Genomic DNA, 19,926 nt, shown 5'->3' on the forward strand with positions numbered 1-19,926 from the left:
TGTGAAGTTCCAAGACAATTTATTGGGAAACTGCTTTCAACTCAAAACTTAATTTTTGTCTCAGGTTAGTGTTAATGTATACTTAATAAAAAGTTGTTTCAAAATTACTGTTGGTACCTATTAAGTTAATTTAGCTATGTATAAATACCTGTTACTCAAAAACAAGCATTGTGTATTTAATTTTTTTAATAGTTTTATTCCAAACATCATGGACCAGAACTATTATGTAAAAACTTGTACTTTTTCATACGTTATTTCAGTTTGTACTTAAATGCTCAAAATTTTTTGTTTTATCAGGTAATACACTGTTCGTTAAGTTGTATGAAATTAAAATAAGCAATCAATTATAAAATATGCTGATAAGTTTTGTTTTAATCAGGTGATGTTTTGATGTTTCTAATACTTTTTTAGTTGCCTTTCAGTATATTTTAATGAAATTCCTGTTTGTTAAAGGTCAATTTAGTCTAACTATGGCTGTTGGTGAAAAACAAGAGTCCAGAATTTTTTTTTCCCCCAAAACAATAAACCCATCATCATCCCACATTTATATTTTACCATGTGATTTACAACAGTATGAAGCAGTTGTTGAAATATTTTGAAAATTTTCAATTATGTACTTTCTCTAAAAAAATTAAATCAAAATATTAATTAGTGTTTTGAAAAAGGTTATTAATTAGAAGCTATGTTTTGTTGTATATCCCTGGACAAAGCATGCAAAATGACACCTCTCCCAGTTCTCTATCTCAATTAGAGCAGCTCCTAGGGCAATTAAAGGAAAAAAAAGTCCATTCAAACATTTATGGCTGGTTTTTGGAAAGTTTACATAGCCATATTTCAGGAATGGTTTGATATAAACAAAATTTAAATTTGGAATTATTCTTAGTCTCAGCACCCACTATAAGTATACTAAATTTTAGCAAAATCTAAAATGGTGAGGTAAAATAGGTGTGTTGATCTGACATGGAATGACTATACAGTTTGATGGAAGGAGAGTATTTTTAATCAGACTTGACGTCTAGGGCACGAGTTCTCTAAGAGGGAATTTTTAAGTTCATATAAGAATCTCAGGCTTTGAGAGAGAGTCAAGATCCATTATGTAACTCTCTGATTTACATTTTTCACAGAACGAGGAAAAAAAAGAGAGTAACAGTTCAGGAAAATTGCCAACTGCATGTTATTTTTCATTTACACACAATTTTAATACCCCTATATATAAAGAGGGCTAGTAGAAATCCCTGGGCAACAGAAGATATATTGAATTTAATTGATGAAAGGAGAAAATACAAAAATGCAGTAAATGAAGCAGGTAAAAACGAATACAAATGACTCAAAAATGGGATCGACAGGAAGTTAAAATGGCTAAGCAGGGATGGCTAGGGGCAAATGTAAGGATGTAAAAGCTTATCTCACTAGGGTTACATAGATACTGCCTACAGGAAAATTAAAGAGACCTTTGGAGAAAAGAGAACCACCTATATGAACATCACGAGCTCAGATGGAAACCCAGTTCTAAGCAAATAGGGAAAATAGAAAGGTGGAAGGAGCATATAGAGGGTCTATACAATGGCGATGTACTTGAGGACAATACGAGGGGGGCCCAAAAATAACCGGAATTTCTTTTTAGAAAACATATACTTTATTGTTTTCAAATATAACCTTAGTCTCCTTCGAAGTGCTCTCCATTAGCATTAATACACTTGTCCAAATGTTCATTCCAGTGTTCGAATCACCTTTTAAATTTGTCCTCTTTGATACCTGCTGGCACTTTCATGACATTGCGTTTTACGTCTTCCACATGCGCAAAACGCTTCCCTCTCAAGTGTCTCTTCATCCTCGGGAATAGGAAGAAGTCCGAGGGTGCTAAATCCGGAGAATAGTGTGCGTGGGTCAAGGCAGTCGTCTTTGTTGAGGCCAAAAACTGGTGAACGCTGCGAGCCGTGTGCGTAGGAGCGTTGTCGTGATGCAGGAACCACACGCCAGAATCCCACATAGTCTGACATTTTCGCGACAAACTTCTGCAAAGCCGTTTCATAACCTCCAAATAAAATTGTTGGTTTACTGTCTGGTTTTCAGGGACAAATTCAGAGTGTACGATCCCTTTGATGTTAAAAAAACAGTTCAATATCGTTTTAACATTAGATTTCACTTGTCGAGCTTTTTTTGGTTGAGGTGAGCCAGGTGACTCATTGTGATGACTGCTGTTTATTATCTGGATCGTACCCACAGCACCATGACTAATCATCTGCAATGATTTTGCTGAAAAAATGTGGATCATCTTTGAATGCGTCCTTCATTTCGAGACAGGCTTGAACGCGACGATCCCTTTGATCTCTGGTAAGAAGCTTTGGCGCGAATTTTGCTGCCACTCTTCGTATCCCCAAATCGATTGTCAAGATGTGCTGAATTGAGCTCCAGGACAACCTGGACAAGTTCTCGAGTTGGTTGATTGCCTGCGTCGATCTTCACTGATGAGATTAAGGATTTTGTCAATGCTGTCTTCGCTTCAAGCAGCTAAAGGTCGACCGGAACGTGGCTGATCTTCAGCCACCATTTCTCCCTTTTTAAATCGAGAAAACCATTCGTACACTTGCGTTTAACAAAGAGCATGGTCTTTGTAGGCTGTCTGAATCATCGCAACAGTTTCTGCTGCGTTCTTGCCAAGCAAGAAACAAAACTTCACAACTGCACGTTGTTCGTGTCACGTCTGCACTGTACACACACTCAAAGAACTGCCAAAGAAACCACACTTCTCACTATTGGGTGACGCTGCGTGGCAGAATGACTCAGCACCGCTCCTACTACAACCCTCTGGAGGCGCAACCTGCTACTACAAGTACATGATGTGCAACATTACGATTCTGGTTACTTTTGGGTCCCCCCTTGTATAATGGAAATGGAAGAGGATGTAGGTGGAGACGAAATGTGAGATACAATATTGTGCGAAGAGTTTGACAGAGCACTGAAATATCTAAGTCGAAACAAGGCCTCGAGAGTAGACAACATTCCATTAGAACTACTGATAGCCTTGGGAGAGCCAGCCCTGACAAAACTCTACCATCTAGTGAGCAAGATGTATGAGACAGGCGAAATACCCTCAGACTTCAAGAACAATATAATAATTCCAATCCCAAAGAGAGCAGGTGTTGACAGATGTGAAAATTACCTAACTATCAGTTCAATAAGCCACGGCTGCAAAATACTAACACGAATTCTTTACAATCGAATGGAAAAACTGGTAGAAGCTGACCTCGGGGAATATCAGTTTGAATTTCGTAGAAATGTTGGAACACGTGATGCAATACTGACCCTACGACTTATCTCAGAAGATAGATTAAGGAAATGCAAACCGACACTTCTATTATTTGTAGACTTAGAGAAAGCTTTTGAAAATCTTGACTGAAATACTCTCTTTCAAATTCTGAAGGCGTCAGGAGTAAAATACAGGGAGTGTAAGGCTATTTACAATTTGTACAGAAAGCAGATAGCAGTTATAAGAGCCGAAGGGCATGAAAGGGAAGCAGTGGTTGGGAAGGGAGTGAGACGGGGTTGTAGCCTGTCCCCGATGTGATTCAATCTGTATATTGAGCAAGCAATAAAGGAAACAAAAGAAAAGTTCGGAGTAGGTATTACAATCCATGGAGAAGAAATAAAAACTTTGAGGTTCGCCCATGACACTGTAATTCTGTCAGAGACAGCAAAGGACCTGGAAGAGCAGCTGAACAGAATGGACATTGTCTTGAAAGGAGGACATAAGATGATCATCAACAAACACAAAACGAGGATAATGGAATGTAGTCGAATTAAATCGGGTGATGCTGAGGGAATTAGATTAGGAAATGAGACACTTCAAGTAGTAAAGGAGTTTTGCTATTCAAAATAACTGATGATGGACGAAGTGGAGAGGATATAAAATGAAGACTGGCAATGGCAAGGAAAGCATTTCTGAAGAAGAGAAATTTGTTAACATTGAGTATAGATTTAAATGTCAGGAAGTCGTTTTTGAAAGTATTTGTATGGAGTGTAGCCATATATGGAAGTGAAACATGGACGATAAATCGTTTTACAAGAAGAGAATAGAAGCTTTTGAAATGTGGTGCTACAGAAGAATGCTGAAGATTAGATGGTTAGATCACACAACTAAAGACGAGTTATTGAAAAGAATTGGGGAGAAGAGAAATTTGTGGCACAACTTGACTAGAAGAAGGGACAGGTCTGTAGGACATGTTCTGGGGCATCAAGGGATCACCAATTTAGTACTGGAGGGCAGTGTGGAGGGTAAAAATCAGAGGGAGACCAAGAGATGAAAACACTAAGCAGATTCAGAAGGATGTAGGTTGCAGCAGGTACTGGGAGATGATGAAGCTTGCCCAGGACAGAGTAGCATGGAGAGCTGCATCAAACCAGTCTCAGGACTGGAGACCACCACCCCCCCGCACCCCCACCCCCTCCCACCACCACCACCACCACCACCACCACCACCACCACCACCACAACAACAACTACTAAAGGGTTAAAAGATTCCAACACCCTTAATAGTAATCCTATTTTTGAGCTTCCGTTCTTAAAAGTCAATGATTTAACTTTTTTATATATTCAAGAGCAGTTCCAATTTAAAATTATTTAATACAAATATTTGATCCAGAAGAAATAGACAAAAATGTTTAGTAGCAATAGAACAGCTTACAAAGAGCCCTTAATCCAAATAAGTAAGCTGAAGTATTATTCTAAATACTGTGGTGCACCAGAATCTTATTCAAATGTGCTGAAATGCAGAAAGATTTAGTACATAATTCTGGAGAAACAATTCATTCACTTAATGATTTCCATCACTAGAAAATTCCAATTTAAGAAAGAGTCAGAAGGAAACAGCGTAGTACCTTATTTGCTGTCTTAGTAACTCCTCCCGTTCTCTTTCCAAATTCTCACGTTCACGACGCTGACGTTCTCGTTCTAAGCGCAGTACTTCAGCACGTTCCCGTTCCACGCGCTCCCATTCCAAACGCAACTTCTCCTTCTCCCTGGAAGACAATCTTACAATAATATTCCGACAAAAGACTGGCAGGTGCCCAGTCGAAATATGGGATGAACGAAACAACGACCAGCTACAAGGGCGAAATTTGTTTGAACATTCATTCAATTCACTGGGAAGATTTGAAAATTCGCACTATAAAATAATATTCTGTACTGTAACTGCGAATATTAATAAAAAATCTTGATGATCAAGTTTTATAAAGATGTTTTATACCTTTCAAGCTTTATTGCCAACTCCCGTTGTTGCCTCTCTATCTCACGCTGCCGTGCAGCTTCTTCAGTTCGGCGACGTTCTTCCTCTCGCAGTTCTCGTTCCCGTTCCCGTAACCTCTGTCTCTCACGTTCCTCCTACACAAATGTAAATCACCTTAAGTTGTTTTTAGAGGCGCATGATTAGAGTAACTGTTGCAAGCTAATCACAATTCTAGCAAGGTTTTTTGGAAGCTGTTACGAGCAAAAATAAAACTCCACCTCTTACAAATATCAAACATAATTTAAACTAGCAGAAAAAAAACTATGCAAGAATTCATAATTAATTTTGGGCTTATATGGCAAGTACATATGACCAGAAATGTTATTCTCTATAGGCTAATTTAAAATCTGATTGCTGTTAAATGGGCAATCTTACCTCTAATGTAACATTAGTATTTAGTTTTCAATTGAATATAGTGACACAAAAATTCTCATATTATCTAGGTATCCTGACAACCAGAGTTATGTATAATCTGCTAAAAGAAATACCTGCTCCCAAATCGCAAGTATTAAAACAGTATTACACATACAGAAACTTCCTACTAATACTTATAGCTGGTGCTGTTATTCTGTTTTCACAGTTACAGAGGCCGTGACAACAGTCAGCACATTACAAGATTCCACAAAAGAAACCATGTTCTGATACAATGTTACAAAGAAAAAAGTGGTACAGCGACTAAAGAGAGAAGGGTGTGGGATTGGTGGGGGAGGAGGGGGGTGGCAAATATTTACGCCAACAATTTCCTTCGCCTTTGAAATTACAGGAATTATCAGTGAAATTCCACATTTTTACTGAACTGCTAAGTAAGTTACCACTTGCTTCCTCGCCTCCCAATCATGTTGCTTTAAGATTTCAGCAGTAGGGCTGTTGATAAACATCATCAATATATCAATATTTTTTCCAAAATATATCTAATGTATCTCAGATATTTTTTTCCCCATATACTGATACACTGAAAATGAAATGACAGGGGGGACGACGACCAATAATTCTACGGAAATTAGTTTATTAATATCAAAACTGCTAGTTATTTAAAGTAAAAATTGGATCATTACTTCTTCCTAAAGGCCGAGGTTACATTAAAATTACGGTAGAAAGAACTGACAACCAACATTTGGCCTCAGAATATGCTTGCCAGACCACCAGGAAAATAGTGGGTTTCGAAAGTGACATTCAACAGATGTATTCCCTAAATCAATGGATATTACTATTATGTTATAGTTTATCTGGTTGTGATGACAATGGAGAAATGAACTGATTGACTTTTTCTGTCTCATTAGATGTGCAACCGTCCAAATATTCTCATACCAATAAATAAAAAACAATACATTCTAATGTCGAGCTGCCTAATTATTTGTGAATACGTCATTTGTCTTCTATCTTTCTTTCACATTTTTATTCTTTTGCTCTGGATGGGTAGTTTAGGTCAGAAGACATCACATCACTAGCGTTTAAGCATATAGCAATCGATCTTCATGACTGCAGGCAGATTCCACAGATCATGTGCTGATTTGCAGTGATAGAGACGTGGAATGTCGAAAAAGTTAGACGTTAAGCTCCTCTCTTTACACTCATTGATGTTATACTCATGGATTATAAACTATGGTGACTTCTCAACATTTATTTGGCTCTTGTGACACACTTGTCTTCATGTATATATATGTGAGCGATACATGGAAGGTTATAATGTTTTAGTTGAGTCATCATTTAAGGGGGAGAGAAGGGGTGTTGGGCTGCAGGGGCCGGGAGAGGAGGGGTGTCGGGCTGCAGGGGCCGGGAGAGGAGGGGTGTCGGGCTGCAGGGGCCGGGAGAGGAGGGGTGTCGGGCTGCAGGGGCCGGGAGAGGAGGGGTGTCGGGCTGCAGGGACCGGGAGAGGAGGGGTGTCGGGCTGCAGGGGCCGGGAGAGGAGGGGTGTCGGGATGAGGTGGGGGAGGGAGCCGAGAAGAGAGAGCGCGGGGGCGAGATGAAAGAGCGGGGGGGGGGGGGGGGAGGGGGGGGGCGAGATGAGAGAGCGGCGGGGGGGGGGAGATGAGAGAGCGGCGGGGGGGGGGCGAGATGAGAGAGCGGCGGGGGGGCGGGGGCGAGATCAGAGAGCGGCGGGGGGGGGGGGGGGAGATGAGAGAGCGGCGGGGGGGGCGAGATGAGAGAGCGGCGGGGGGGGGGCGAGATGAGAGAGCGGCGGGGGGGGGGGGGCGAGATGAGAGAGCGGCGGGGGGGGGGGCGAGATGAGAGAGCGGCGGGGGGGGGGGAGATGAGAGAGCGGCGGGGGGGGGAGACGAGAGAGCGGCGGGGGGGGGGAGACGAGAGAGCGGGGGGGGAGACGAGAGAGCGGGGAGGGGGGGAGACGAGAGAGCGGGGGGGGGGAGACGAGAGAGCGGGGGGGGGGGAGACGAGAGAGCGGGGGGGGGAGACGAGAGAGCGGGGGGGGGGGGAGACGAGAGAGCGGGGGGGGAGACGAGAGAGCGGGGGGGGAGACGAGAGAGCGGGTGGGGGGAGACGAGAGAGTGGGGGGGGAGACGAGAGAGCGGGGGGGCAGACGAGAGAGCGGGGGGGAGACGAGAGAGCGGGGGGGGGGGGGAGACGAGAGAGCGGGGAGAGAGCGGGGGGGGGACGAGAGAGCGGGGAGAGAGCGGGGGGGGGACGAGAGAGCGGGGGTGGGGACGAGAGAGCGGGGGGGGGACGAGAGAGCGGGGGGGGACGAGAGAGCGGGGGGGGGACGAGAGAGCGGGGGGGGGACGAGAGAGCGGGGGGGGGGACGAGAGAGCGGGGGGGGGGACGAGAGAGCGGGGGGGGGACGAGAGAGCGGGGGGGGGACGAGAGAGCGGGGGGGGGACGAGAGAGCGGGGGGGGACGAGAGAGCGGGGGGGGGACGAGAGAGCGGGGGGGGGACGAGAGAGCGGGGGGGGGGACGAGAGAGCGGGGGGGGGGACGAGAGAGCGGGGGGGGGGGGCGAGACGAGAGAGCGGGGGGGGGGGGGGGCGAGACGAGAGACGTGCGGGGGCGGGACGAGAGACGTGCGGGGGCGGGACGAGAGACGTGCGGGGGCGAGAGGAGAGACGTGCGGGGGCGAGAGGAGAGACGTGCGGGGGCGAGAGGAGAGACGTGCGGGGGCGAGAGGAGAGACGTGCGGGGGCGAGAGGAGAGACGTGCGGGGGCGAGAGGAGAGACGTGCGGGGGCGAGAGGAGAGACGTGCGGGGGCGAGAGGAGAGACGTGCGGGGGCGAGAGGAGAGACGTGCGGGGGCGAGAGGAGAGACGTGCGGGGGCGAGAGGAGAGACGTGCGGGGGCGAGAGGAGAGACGTGCGGGGGCGAGATGAGAGACGTGCGGGGGCGAGATGAGAGACGTGCGGGGGCGAGATGAGAGACGTGCGGGGGCGAGATGAGAGACGTGCGGGGGCGAGATGAGAGACGTGCGGGGGCGAGATGAGAGACGTGCGGGGGCGAGATGAGAGACGTGCGGGGGCGAGATGAGAGACGTGCGGGGGCGAGATGAGAGACGTGCGGGGGGCGAGATGAGAGACGTGCGGGGGCGAGATGAGAGACGTGCGGGGGCGAGATGAGAGACGTGCGGGGGCGAGATGAGAGACGTGCGGGGGCGAGATGAGAGACGTGCGGGGGCGAGATGAGAGACGTGCGGGGGCGAGATGAGAGACGTGCGGGGGCGAGATGAGAGACGTGCGGGGGCGAGATGAGAGACGTGCGGGGGGCGAGATGAGAGACGTGCGGGGGCGAGATGAGAGACGTGCGGGGGCGAGATGAGAGACGTGCGGGGGCGAGATGAGAGACGTGCGGGGGCGAGATGAGAGACGTGCGGGGGCGAGATGAGAGACGTGCGGGGGCGAGATGAGAGACGTGCGGGGGCGAGATGAGAGACGTGCGGGGGCGAGATGAGAGACGTGCGGGGGCGAGATGAGAGACGTGCGGGGGCGAGATGAGAGACGTGCGGGGGCGAGATGAGAGACGTGCGGGGGCGAGATGAGAGACGTGCGGGGGCGAGATGAGAGACGTGCGGGGGCGAGATGAGAGACGTGCGGGTCGAGATGAGAGACGTGCGGGCGAGATGAGAGACGTGCGGGCGAGAGGGGGGTTGAGATGAGAGACGTGCGGGCGAAAGGGGTGGTGAGATGAGAGACGTGCGGGCGAGAGGGGGGGTGAGATGAGTGACGTGCTGCGAGAGGGGGGGGGGATACTTGCGGGCGAGAGGGGGGGGGATACTTGCGGGCGAGAGGGGGGGGGGGAGATGAGAATTTTGTGGGCGAGAGATGAGAGAGGTGTGGGCGAGAGGGCAGGAGATGAGAGAGGTGTGGGCGAGAGGGCAGGAGATGAGGTGTGTGTGTGTGTGTGTGTGTGTGTGTGTGTGTGTGTGTGTGTGAGAGAGAGAGAGAGAGAGAGAGAGAGAGAGAGAGAGAATGTTTATTTTTTAGAATTTTGTAATTTGTCATTAGATAAAATCCAAAATTGAACGTTTTCCAGACATTTTGTTTCCAAGTTATTGATTTTAAAAGTTTCCAAAATTGTGCAATTTTTGCCACGTTTCGAAACCTTAAAATGGCCATATCTCAAAGGAAACAAACAACTGAAAATCTTGGATGCGACTCAGTATCTCTCCTAAATGATGAGTAGCAGTTATCCATATCTCAAAGACCTAAAATTTATACCATTCTCTTCCATTTATTATAGGTTTTAAATATATTGCTGTTCGACCAAATTCATTAAATTGGTAAATTTTCCCAAACCACAACTACTTTAAATTTTGAAAATTTAAAAATATTTTATTTTGAAGTAAGTGCAGGGCAATCTTACACTATTTGTTAAGCCTAGTTTAGACGACGACATTGGGTTGTGCCACTCGTTGGAAGAAATGAGTTGCACGCAAATGGTTTCATATTTGACTGTAGGCACGGCGCCACCAGCATACACTTCAGTTTCGTCATTTTGAGGGTCTCTGAGTCGTGTCTGAAATGAAAGTTTTGGCAGCTGCACATCGCACGAGTTGTAATGGAGAAAAATCTAGCTGCGTAGAATCACTGCATAAGAAAAATAATAAGAAACGTATTTCAATTCATGACTGGATGAAGAACAGACATCAGGTCGGTTGCTCAGCATCCTTGCTGAAATAATTTATAATGGAAGACCCAAGAAGCTCTCTCAGATATCTTAGAATGTCACCAGAACTGTTCACGTTTCTTCTAAGTAGAGTTAGCACGTGAAAAAGAGTAAAGATACTGCAATGCACGAAGTACTGTTGCCAGAACTGAAATTACTTATTATATTGCATGCATTACGATCGAGAACACTCGGCGTGTTATAAGATGCGGTTTTAGTTGGTGATGGCACTTTTTCATTAACACCAATAATTATTAACATTAACAGTAATAATTATTAACATTAACAGCAATAATAATTCAAAGTAGGCCACATTAAGCAAAGAATGGTTTGCAAACTATTATCTTGAAGATAGATCTGTACAGTCGCAATACTTCAAAATTATAACATGTGAATGGGGATCACTGCTGCTACGTTTTAAATAGATGAATATTGAATAAAGAATGCAGCTTCTCGATTTGTGTAGCCTTCCCTCCTGTCAACAGTATTCCTTAACAAAGAGTCAGCCACCTCAAACGATGGGATTTTAGCCTTTTAGAAAAGAGCATTGCCACGTATAGAATTACTCACTTGTATTTTTCTTAATTCAGTTGTGTATGTGCTCCTAACCGAATAAATTTTGCCCTGCAGTTCAGATACTGTCAAACCATCTATGTTCTGATCGCACATGATGGTCTCAAGAGCAGCAATATGTTGCGTATTTTTGTAATCAGCATCACCGAAATGCCATAAACACCTATGCAAAGCATAGATATCCAAAAGCGAACATTATTCTCTGTCCCCCACTTCATATTTCAGTTTGTCTACACTCTACGAACACACACAACCTCAAAATTCTTGCAACTAGTGTCGCCAAAGATGGAACACGCCCAAAGTGTTTAGATTCACCAACCAGTTGCACAAACGCGCGCATGTGCAGTGGCCGGTAGCATAGTTGCCTGCAACCTAGTGTCATCGTGTAAACTAGGCTTTAATGTGTGTGCCAAATTTCATGACAATTTTCTATAGTGAAGATGTGAAAATAAATTTTATTTTACTGCCATTTGTACTGGCAACAATTATTCTACACTATGTTTGCAAGCTGGTTCATAAAACTATTGTTGAAATGAAATTACTGAGTATTAATTTAGCACACTTTGCTTTATCCTTTTAAAATTATACTTAGCTATGGCATATAACAACAATACTGTTAGGATAATATGCATTTTTAATTTACATAATGTAGCAAAACAAATTTCTGGTGACAGTAATTCACTTCAATAAAGGAATCACCAAAGCACTGTGGGAGAAAACTGGACCAGGCTGCTGTATACATTAACTCATTAAGCACATGTACTCAGGTGATAAAGTGGCAGGAAAGTACTGGTGTCACAATTTAAAATGCTTATTACCTAATAAAATGTTGAAAAGCACATGTTGGAATATGATCAAGTACCAAGCATAGCCAAGTGGAATACTGTGCTTATATTCCAACATGTGCAGTTCAGCACCTTATTGGGAAATTAGGCATTTTTAAATCATGACACTGGCTCAGTTGGGCACTTTGTCGCATGAGGACGCAGTGGCTCCATAAATGCACATAAAATGAAAGTCATACTGGTTTTCTTAATATTTCTATTAGTTGTGGAAGCACAGTATTATCAAATATTTACTTACTTCCAACTGTTTGGGGTAAAGCATATATGCTATCAGTTACTTCTAAATGACAAATTATGAGCATGCAGCACAAGAAAGCAGCTTGGCAAAAAGATTTTATAAAGCTATAGCAGGAACATGGACTCCAAGTATCATGCATTTATTCTTAGAGCAAAGGTAAAGCAAAAACTGTTTCCGATTTTAAGGATTTTTGATTTTCCGATGCTGCATGCTTTTGAATATATTACAGGACTTGTTGCTTGTGCATGTGTGTGTGTGACGACAAATTGTGGATGGCTTGTGCGCTACCAAGAGATGAAAAAAGAGAAGTAAACACTTTATTTATATGTCCTTTCCCAACTTACACACCACCATTTTATGCAAATCTAGAATTACGGGTTTCGTCCCTCACTCCACCGACAAGTCTTCTGACAAGTCTGGACGTGTTTCAAATGGATTTGTTTTATCCACTATGTCATCCAAAAGAAAGCAGAACTGATTAATTTGCATCGAACAAGAAAAGAAAATCATTAGCTCTGTAAGGTAAAGGTAATATTATCAAAGACTTTGAAGTAAAATCTAGAAGTTGTGAACTGGCAAAGAAGCTTGATCTAATAGAATTGACAGTTAAGACATTTATAGAAGGTAAAGAAAACATTCCTGAATTCGTGAAACATGCGTAATCTTTGAATTCAAGTATTGTTCATCAATGCCATGGTATTATTGCTCAGATGGAAACAATGTTACAATTACAGTGTGATAATGTAAGAGTGAAAAATCGTCATGTTGATCAGAACACAGTGTGCTCTCAAGCTAAGCTGATTTTTAAGAGATCGAAAGACACTGAGGAAGTGGACAAACAAGGAATGTTTAAAGCTAGTAACAGTTGGGCAAGCTGATTCGAAAGTTGTCATAATTTGCATAACATCGCAGAAAGTGGAGAGATGGCAAGCATTGCTAAAGAGACTTTCACACTACCAGACAAACTCAGGGCACTGACAGGAGATAGTTATGTCAGACATAATGTATTCAACATAATTAAACTGGTCTGCTCTGGATGAAGACGCCTAAAAGAACTTCTACCATGCTGAAGAGAAAACATTTCCAAATTTAGCGCCAACGAAGATCAATTGACAGTGATGGTTGGTGTGAATGCAGCTGGTGATTGTAAATTAAAACCTCTTAATTTATTGCTCAGAAAATGCACGAGCTTAAAAGCTACATCTAAAGCTAGGTTGCCTGTGATTTGGAAGTCAAATGCTACAGCTTGGGTGACAGCTGTCCTATTGAGAACTGGTCTGGTTATCACTTGACATCCATAGTCTAATGTTATTGCCAATTAAAACACATCAATTTAAAGTGATGCTATTAATCGACAACACCAAAGTTCATTGTCCTGTTACTTTAATTTTGATCCACATGTGAAAGGTGTATTTATGCTACTGAATACAACCCGCTTGCTTGAACCGATGGACCAGGGAGTCATTAAAACATTTACAGCTTACAGCAAGACACGATCGTTTGCACATCTACACTAAGCTATGAGACAAAACAAACTCTCAAAGACTTTTGGAAGCAATTTAGTGTTTTAGATGCTGTGAGATCTGTTGCACAATCTTCGAATGAAATTTCACAAAAAAACTTTGCATGGTGCCTGGAAATATCTGTGTCCCATGGGGATCTTGAGCAACCTGATAATGTGATTGAAGAGAAGGTGGATCTTGCCAGACAAATTTTGAGGTAGATGACGACGATGACGACATTCACGAACTGCTGAATTCACATAATCAGGAGCTGACGACTGATTAGTTTACAGAGTGCCCAAGTAAGAGCAAATCATTGAAAAACCTGATTCTTTAGCCCCAGTTCAATGAGAAACTCAAATAACAGTTGCAACCATAACAGAAGACCTACTTTCCACTGGAAATATGTTCTAAATTTTAGAGGAGGAGGGGGGGGGGGGGGGGCACGAATGCCAACCAAATGTGGATTTCTACTACCTAACAGGAAATAAAAAATTTGCCTCAACCCATTCTCACAGCCGTAATTCAGGCATACCTCGTCTTTTACCTTTCACACTTCACAGAAGCTCTCCTGCAAAACTTGCACAACTAGCATTCCTGGAAGAAAAGATACTGTGGAGACATAGCTTGGTCACAGCCTGAGGGGTGTTATGAGAATGAAATTTTCATTCTCCAGCAGAGTGTGCTCTGATACGAAACTTCCTGTTGGGTTAAAGCTGTGTACCCAACAGAGAGACAAACTCAGGACCTTTGCCTTTCATGAGCAAGTGTAAGCACTTACCCGAAATGGCAACGGACCCGAGTTCAAGTCTGTTCAGCACACAGCCTTAATCTGCCAGGAAGTTTCAAAATAAATGTTATTAAGATATGTTCCCTCTGACACACGATCATGAAATTTGGCACCCGTGTTAACAAACAATGTTCCATTAACATTTTTCCTTTCAAAACAAACAAATCTGATTTTGAAATTTTCAAAATTAAAAACTAACTTAATCTGAGAAAATTGAACATAATTATGATTATTGTCAATTAGGACATATTTTCAAAGCTTGTCAGAAAACGAATAAAATGGTTTGAATTTGAGGTCTGTAAGTCAAATAGTTTGAGATATGGTGATTTCAAGGTTCATATCATAAACAAATTGCATAATTTTGAAGTTTCAAAATGAAATGTCCAAAATATTTTTAATTTGGAATTTTTCATGCAAACTACTACTACTACAAATATACAAAAAATATCAAAATCTGACACGTCAAGAACCAGACCATTGGTTGATTTCACATAGACTTGACCCTTTACAGGAATGGTGTGAATTGAAGAAAAATATAAATAGTGGGAAATTACTTTTTAAGCACTTATTATTGATGAAAAAATTAAATTTGTTTTAGTTTCTTCTAGTGATTTTTTTTTTTTAATCTGCTGGTCATTATGTCTGTCTTTCTACAGTCCCATCTGTCCAGTTTCATCCAAGAACTAGCGAACAAATAAACCCCAAGCATGATGCAGCACCAACTTCTTGAAAGACTACCCATGGCTGAGGAAGAGAGAAAAATAAGATGCCGTCAGAGCATGTATATTAGTGTACAGATAAAAACTTCATGAGCCACACTACTTTTTGAAAAACCACACAGAAGTGTGGAAATGTATCCATAAAAAAACCTCTTGAGTTAAGCTACCATTTGCATCAAACTGCACAGCTGTCTCTAGCTCGGTTCCTTCAAAATAAACTTTTGTTGTCAGGTAAAAACTTTATGCTCACGCTATATATCTAGATCATATCTAATTGTAAATAAGCTATTTATCTAGCTTCCAGTTATACAACTTGCTATATAGTATGCTAAAAATGTTTTTTGAAAGAAAAATGTAGAACACAGTGTAGTTAGCAACATGCGGTTGGCTAATTCCGTAAGATTGTGGATGCAAAGAGATACTTGTGTTCTACAAATGTCATCACAATGTTAAACGTATATAGATATTTGGCAGCATAATGAATTCTGCAGGCCAATATTGTTAATTTCAGATGTTCTGATGGGTGCCATCTTAACTCTTCAGAAATTGAGACATATTTTAAAATTTGTGCCAATAGTTTGACAATTATGACTGTATTTGAATAATTGATACATCATCTGATATTCTAGGAGGGAAGACTGGGCTGGGTGGTTGGGGTGGCGATGTGCACAGTACATCCCCTGTTAAAAAGAGAGACATCAGTTTCCTGACTGGTTTGATGTGACCCACCACCAATTACTCTCCTGGGCAAACTTCATCATCTCAGAGTAGCACCTGCAACATACATCTTCAATTATTCCAATCTCTTTCTTCCTTTACAGTTTTTACCCTCTACAACTCCCTCTATTACCATGGAAACTAATCCCCGATGTCTTAACATATATTCCTTTCCTTACTGACTCTGCAGAGAATCACCTCGGTCCTTACCGTACCAGTCCACCTAATCTTCTGCAGCACCACACTCCAAACATACATTCTCAAAAATTTCTTCCTCAGATTAAGAGCTACGTTTGATACTAGTAGACTTTCTTCGGCAGGAACGCCCTTTTACTCTCAACTATATTTTGTATTCATTAGACTGTTCATTCCATCCAGCAGATTCTGTAATGATTCTTCACTTTCAATTAGAATAGAAATATCATCAGCAAATATTATCATTGATAGCCTTTCACCTTTAATTTTAATTCCACTTTCGTCTTATTTCCATCACCGCTTCTTAAAAAGAATATACTGAACAGTAGGGACGAAAGCCTCTTTATAATCCAAATTCTTTGTTCTTGGTCTTCCACTCTTTTTGTTCCCTCTTGGCTATTTTACATATTTTACACTGCCTGTCTTTCCCTTCAGTTGACCCCTACTTTTCTCAGAATTACAAACCTCTTGCACCATTGATAGCGGGGAGTGCTTTTCCCAGGTTGACCAAAATCCTATTAATGTGTCTTGATTTTCCTGCAGTCTTGCTGCTATTGTCAACCACAATGTCAGAATTGCCTCTATGGTACCTTTACCTTTCCTAAAGCCTTGAAAATCAAAAGTTTAACAGGCACATGCGATGGTTTGAAGCTAGCCCATGTATTAACCGTATGAGCTATCACCATATCTCTTATTTTTAACTGCCAACTTCACTTCAGTTTGGACTAATATTGAACGCTTAGCACAATCCAGAACTTCAACCGATGATGCAACTTCCCACAATATTACATACAATATTGTTACTGTTAGGTTGGCAATGTTAGGAGAAACAATTAGCAGCACAAATTGTTCCCACTTTTAATGATTTCTACAGTTTCAGAATTAGGGAGCCCAGAGATCAGAGTTTATTGCATCATGATGTAAACACTACGTGAAACTAATTTACATCATTATGTACCAATTACATGTTTCATTAAGTGAAAATGACTGTAAATTTATAACAACATGAAAGAGGATGGGCAATAACATCACGAACACAAAGTTCGAAGAGACTGATGACAAACAATGGGAAAAAGTTCATTCTGGGAATGTAAAAGTGGGGTCATACTATAATTGCAAAAATATATCAGCAATCTTTCATCCCATACCTTACCTGTGAATGAAACTGAGTAAAACCTTAATATGGTGTGGTGAGAAGTACACTATCAGACTCTTTATAGTCACTTGAAGAATATTCACAATAAATAGGCAGAGAACAAATACATTAACGACTCGGACTCTTAATACCAAGAATTGAAGCACTGCGATGTACAGATGCTCCAATAACGTGGCAGTTACAGTTTCTAGCATGCCACACAGGTGAAAGCAAGCAGTATCAGAGCAGTGGTTGTTTTAGTAATCCATACGGGTTGTTTTGAATTGTGTACAGTGTAAGAGTTATTAGTTGTTTCTCATATGTCCTCCAGATTTTAATAGCGAGTATCTGCTGCTCACAATTTACTATGGAGAACACCAGATATGTAGGTACACAAGTAAGGCATCTTGAATGAACTGATCACTATAATCAGTATAGGTGATTAGGAAACTCATTACATATTACATCCCCTCCCTCACTACACAATGAGAAATGTATCTCTGCACACAAGCAATTTGTATACCAAGTTACAAAAACCGAAAAGTGAACTTAACAGCTCATTTAATATCACAATACCCCAAATTAAAAATTGCCTGAAAGAGCTCAAGGAATCCCAAGTTAAAGTGCTTAAAGGTGACACACAAAATGTTTCTTTACAGTGTCTCCATTAAAAAAAATATTAATTCGATTGAGAAAACAGTATTAAAGAAATTCCAAGTTCTGTACATAGACATCCCCCCCCCCCCCCCCCAGGCCCAATTCCACTTTAAAAAGTGGTCTTTTAATGTTTTTCCCCTTGCCACCCGTTCAGTTTCCTTGTAACTTTGCCTTCTTTTATCACTAGTTATGCACTAACTGAGTATTTGATCACCACCATTTGATCACATTCGTTCTTTTGACCTTCCTTCTGTGATCAGGTGGTTGGTATTTGAACACATAACAATATAAAATCTAAACTTCACTTGACTCTTGATATGACTCAGAGTAAGAATAGAATAAAGTGACCTCCCAGATAGCTGAATGTATTGAAGCACCCACTCCTGGAACACAGAAAGGCATGCTGACCTTTGATCAAATCCGCCTGGCATATTAATGGCAAGGTATGCATTGCTGGCCAGCCCAGATGGGGATTTTAGGCAATTTCCCCACAGCCAACTTGGAGAGTATCAAGCATGGCAACCATGGTTGGTTGGTTTGGGGGATTAAAGGGACCAGACTGCCATGGTCATCGGTCCCTTTTTCCAAAGACAAAGAACACCCACAGAGAATAAAAACAAGGAGCAGAAGAGATCACAGACGATACAGAACAAGAGATACTGAGACAAAGACAAGACAAAACAAACTAAAACCACACAGAGTGTGACGGTGGTTGGCCGACCATAGACATAAAAAAGGAAAGGCCAACCACTTAGAGACACATTAAAAAATCAGTGTAAAACCATAGGCCAAAGGCCAGAAGCAACACAAAACAATAAAATAAAACAGAAACACTCAGAGTAAATGATAAAATCCCCCTGCCCGAATAAAACGTAAAACTAAGTCAGCCATAGTGGAGTCGTCTGTTAAAAGGGCAGGGAGCGTAGCAGGCAGCGCAAATGTCTGCCTGACCACAGCTAAAAGGGGGCAGGCCAGCAAAATGTGGGCCACTGTCAAAGCTGCCCCACAGCGACATAGAGGAGGGTCCTCCCGGCGCAGTAAATAACTGTGTGTCAGCCGGGAGTGGCCAATGCGGAGCCGGCAAAGAACTACTGAGTCCCTGCGAGTGGCTCGCAGGGATGACCGCCACACAGCCGTCGTCTCCTTGACAGCACGGAGTTTATTGCGCATTGTCAGTTCGCGCCATTCATCGTCCCATAGCGCCAAGATTTTGCGGCGGAAGACTGCCCGCAAATCAGTCTCTGGGAGGCCAACGTCCAGAGATGGCTTACTGGTGGCCTCTTTCGCCAGGCGGTCAACATGTTCGTTACCCGGGATACCGACATGACCGGGGGTCCACACAAAGACCACAGAGCGGCCGCAACAGGCGAGAGTATGCAGAGACTTGTGGATAGCCATCACCAAACGAGAACGAGGGAAACACTGGTCGAGAGCTCGTAAACCGCTCAGGGAATCGCTACAGATAACGAAGGACTCACCTGAGCAGGAGCGGATATACTCTAGGGCACGAAAGATGGCGACCAGTTCAGCAGTGTAAACGCTGCAGCCATCCGGCAAGGAACGTTGTTCGGAAAGGTCCCCTAGAGTGAGCGCATATCCGACACGACCAGCAACCATCGAACCGTCAGTGTAAACAACACCAGAGCCCTGATACGTGGCCAGGATGGAATAAAAGCGGCGGCGGAAGGCCTCTGGAGGGACTGAGTCCTTAGGGCCCTGTGCCAAGTCGAGCCGAAGGCTAGGGCGACGAACACACCATGGGGGTGTATGCAAAGTAGCCCGGAAAGGAGGTGGAACAGTGAAACCCTGGAGCCCAGAGAGAAGCTCTTTGACGCGGACCGCTATTGTACAACCAGACTGGGGCCGACGTTCTGGCATACGGACGACCGACCGCGGGAACAGGAGGCGATAGTTTGGATGCCCGGGCGAGCTTAGAACATGGGCAGCATAAGCGGCCAGCAAACGTTGGCGTCGGAACCGCAGTGGAGGTACACCTGCCTCCACTAGTACGCTGTCCACAGGGCTGGTGCGAAAAGCACCAGTGGCAAGGCGTATCCCGCTGTGGAGAATCGGGTCCAGCATCCGTAACGCAGATGGGGATGCTGAGCCATAAGCCAGGCTCCCATAATCCAGACGGGACTGGATTAACGCCTGGTAGAGCCGCA

General features: G+C 43.3%; 1 protein-coding gene across 2 annotated transcripts in view; it reads right to left on the minus strand.

The window, feature by feature from the left end:
* LOC126479519 (scaffold attachment factor B2-like) overlaps positions 1-19,926 on the minus strand; it is a 184,341-nt gene that overhangs the window by 36,285 nt on the left and 128,130 nt on the right. For both annotated transcript variants that reach the window (XM_050103792.1, XM_050103791.1), the window contains exons 12-13: positions 5,246-5,379; positions 4,878-5,018 (exon numbers count right to left, since the gene is read on the minus strand). In XM_050103792.1, the coding sequence (XP_049959749.1) occupies positions 4,878-5,018; positions 5,246-5,379 (275 nt within the window). The remainder of the gene's footprint in view (positions 1-4,877; positions 5,019-5,245; positions 5,380-19,926) is intronic.

The sequence above is a fragment of the Schistocerca serialis genome, chromosome 1, assembly GCF_023864345.2.
Source record: "Schistocerca serialis cubense isolate TAMUIC-IGC-003099 chromosome 1, iqSchSeri2.2, whole genome shotgun sequence".
NCBI classification, from domain to species: domain Eukaryota; kingdom Metazoa; phylum Arthropoda; class Insecta; order Orthoptera; family Acrididae; genus Schistocerca; species Schistocerca serialis.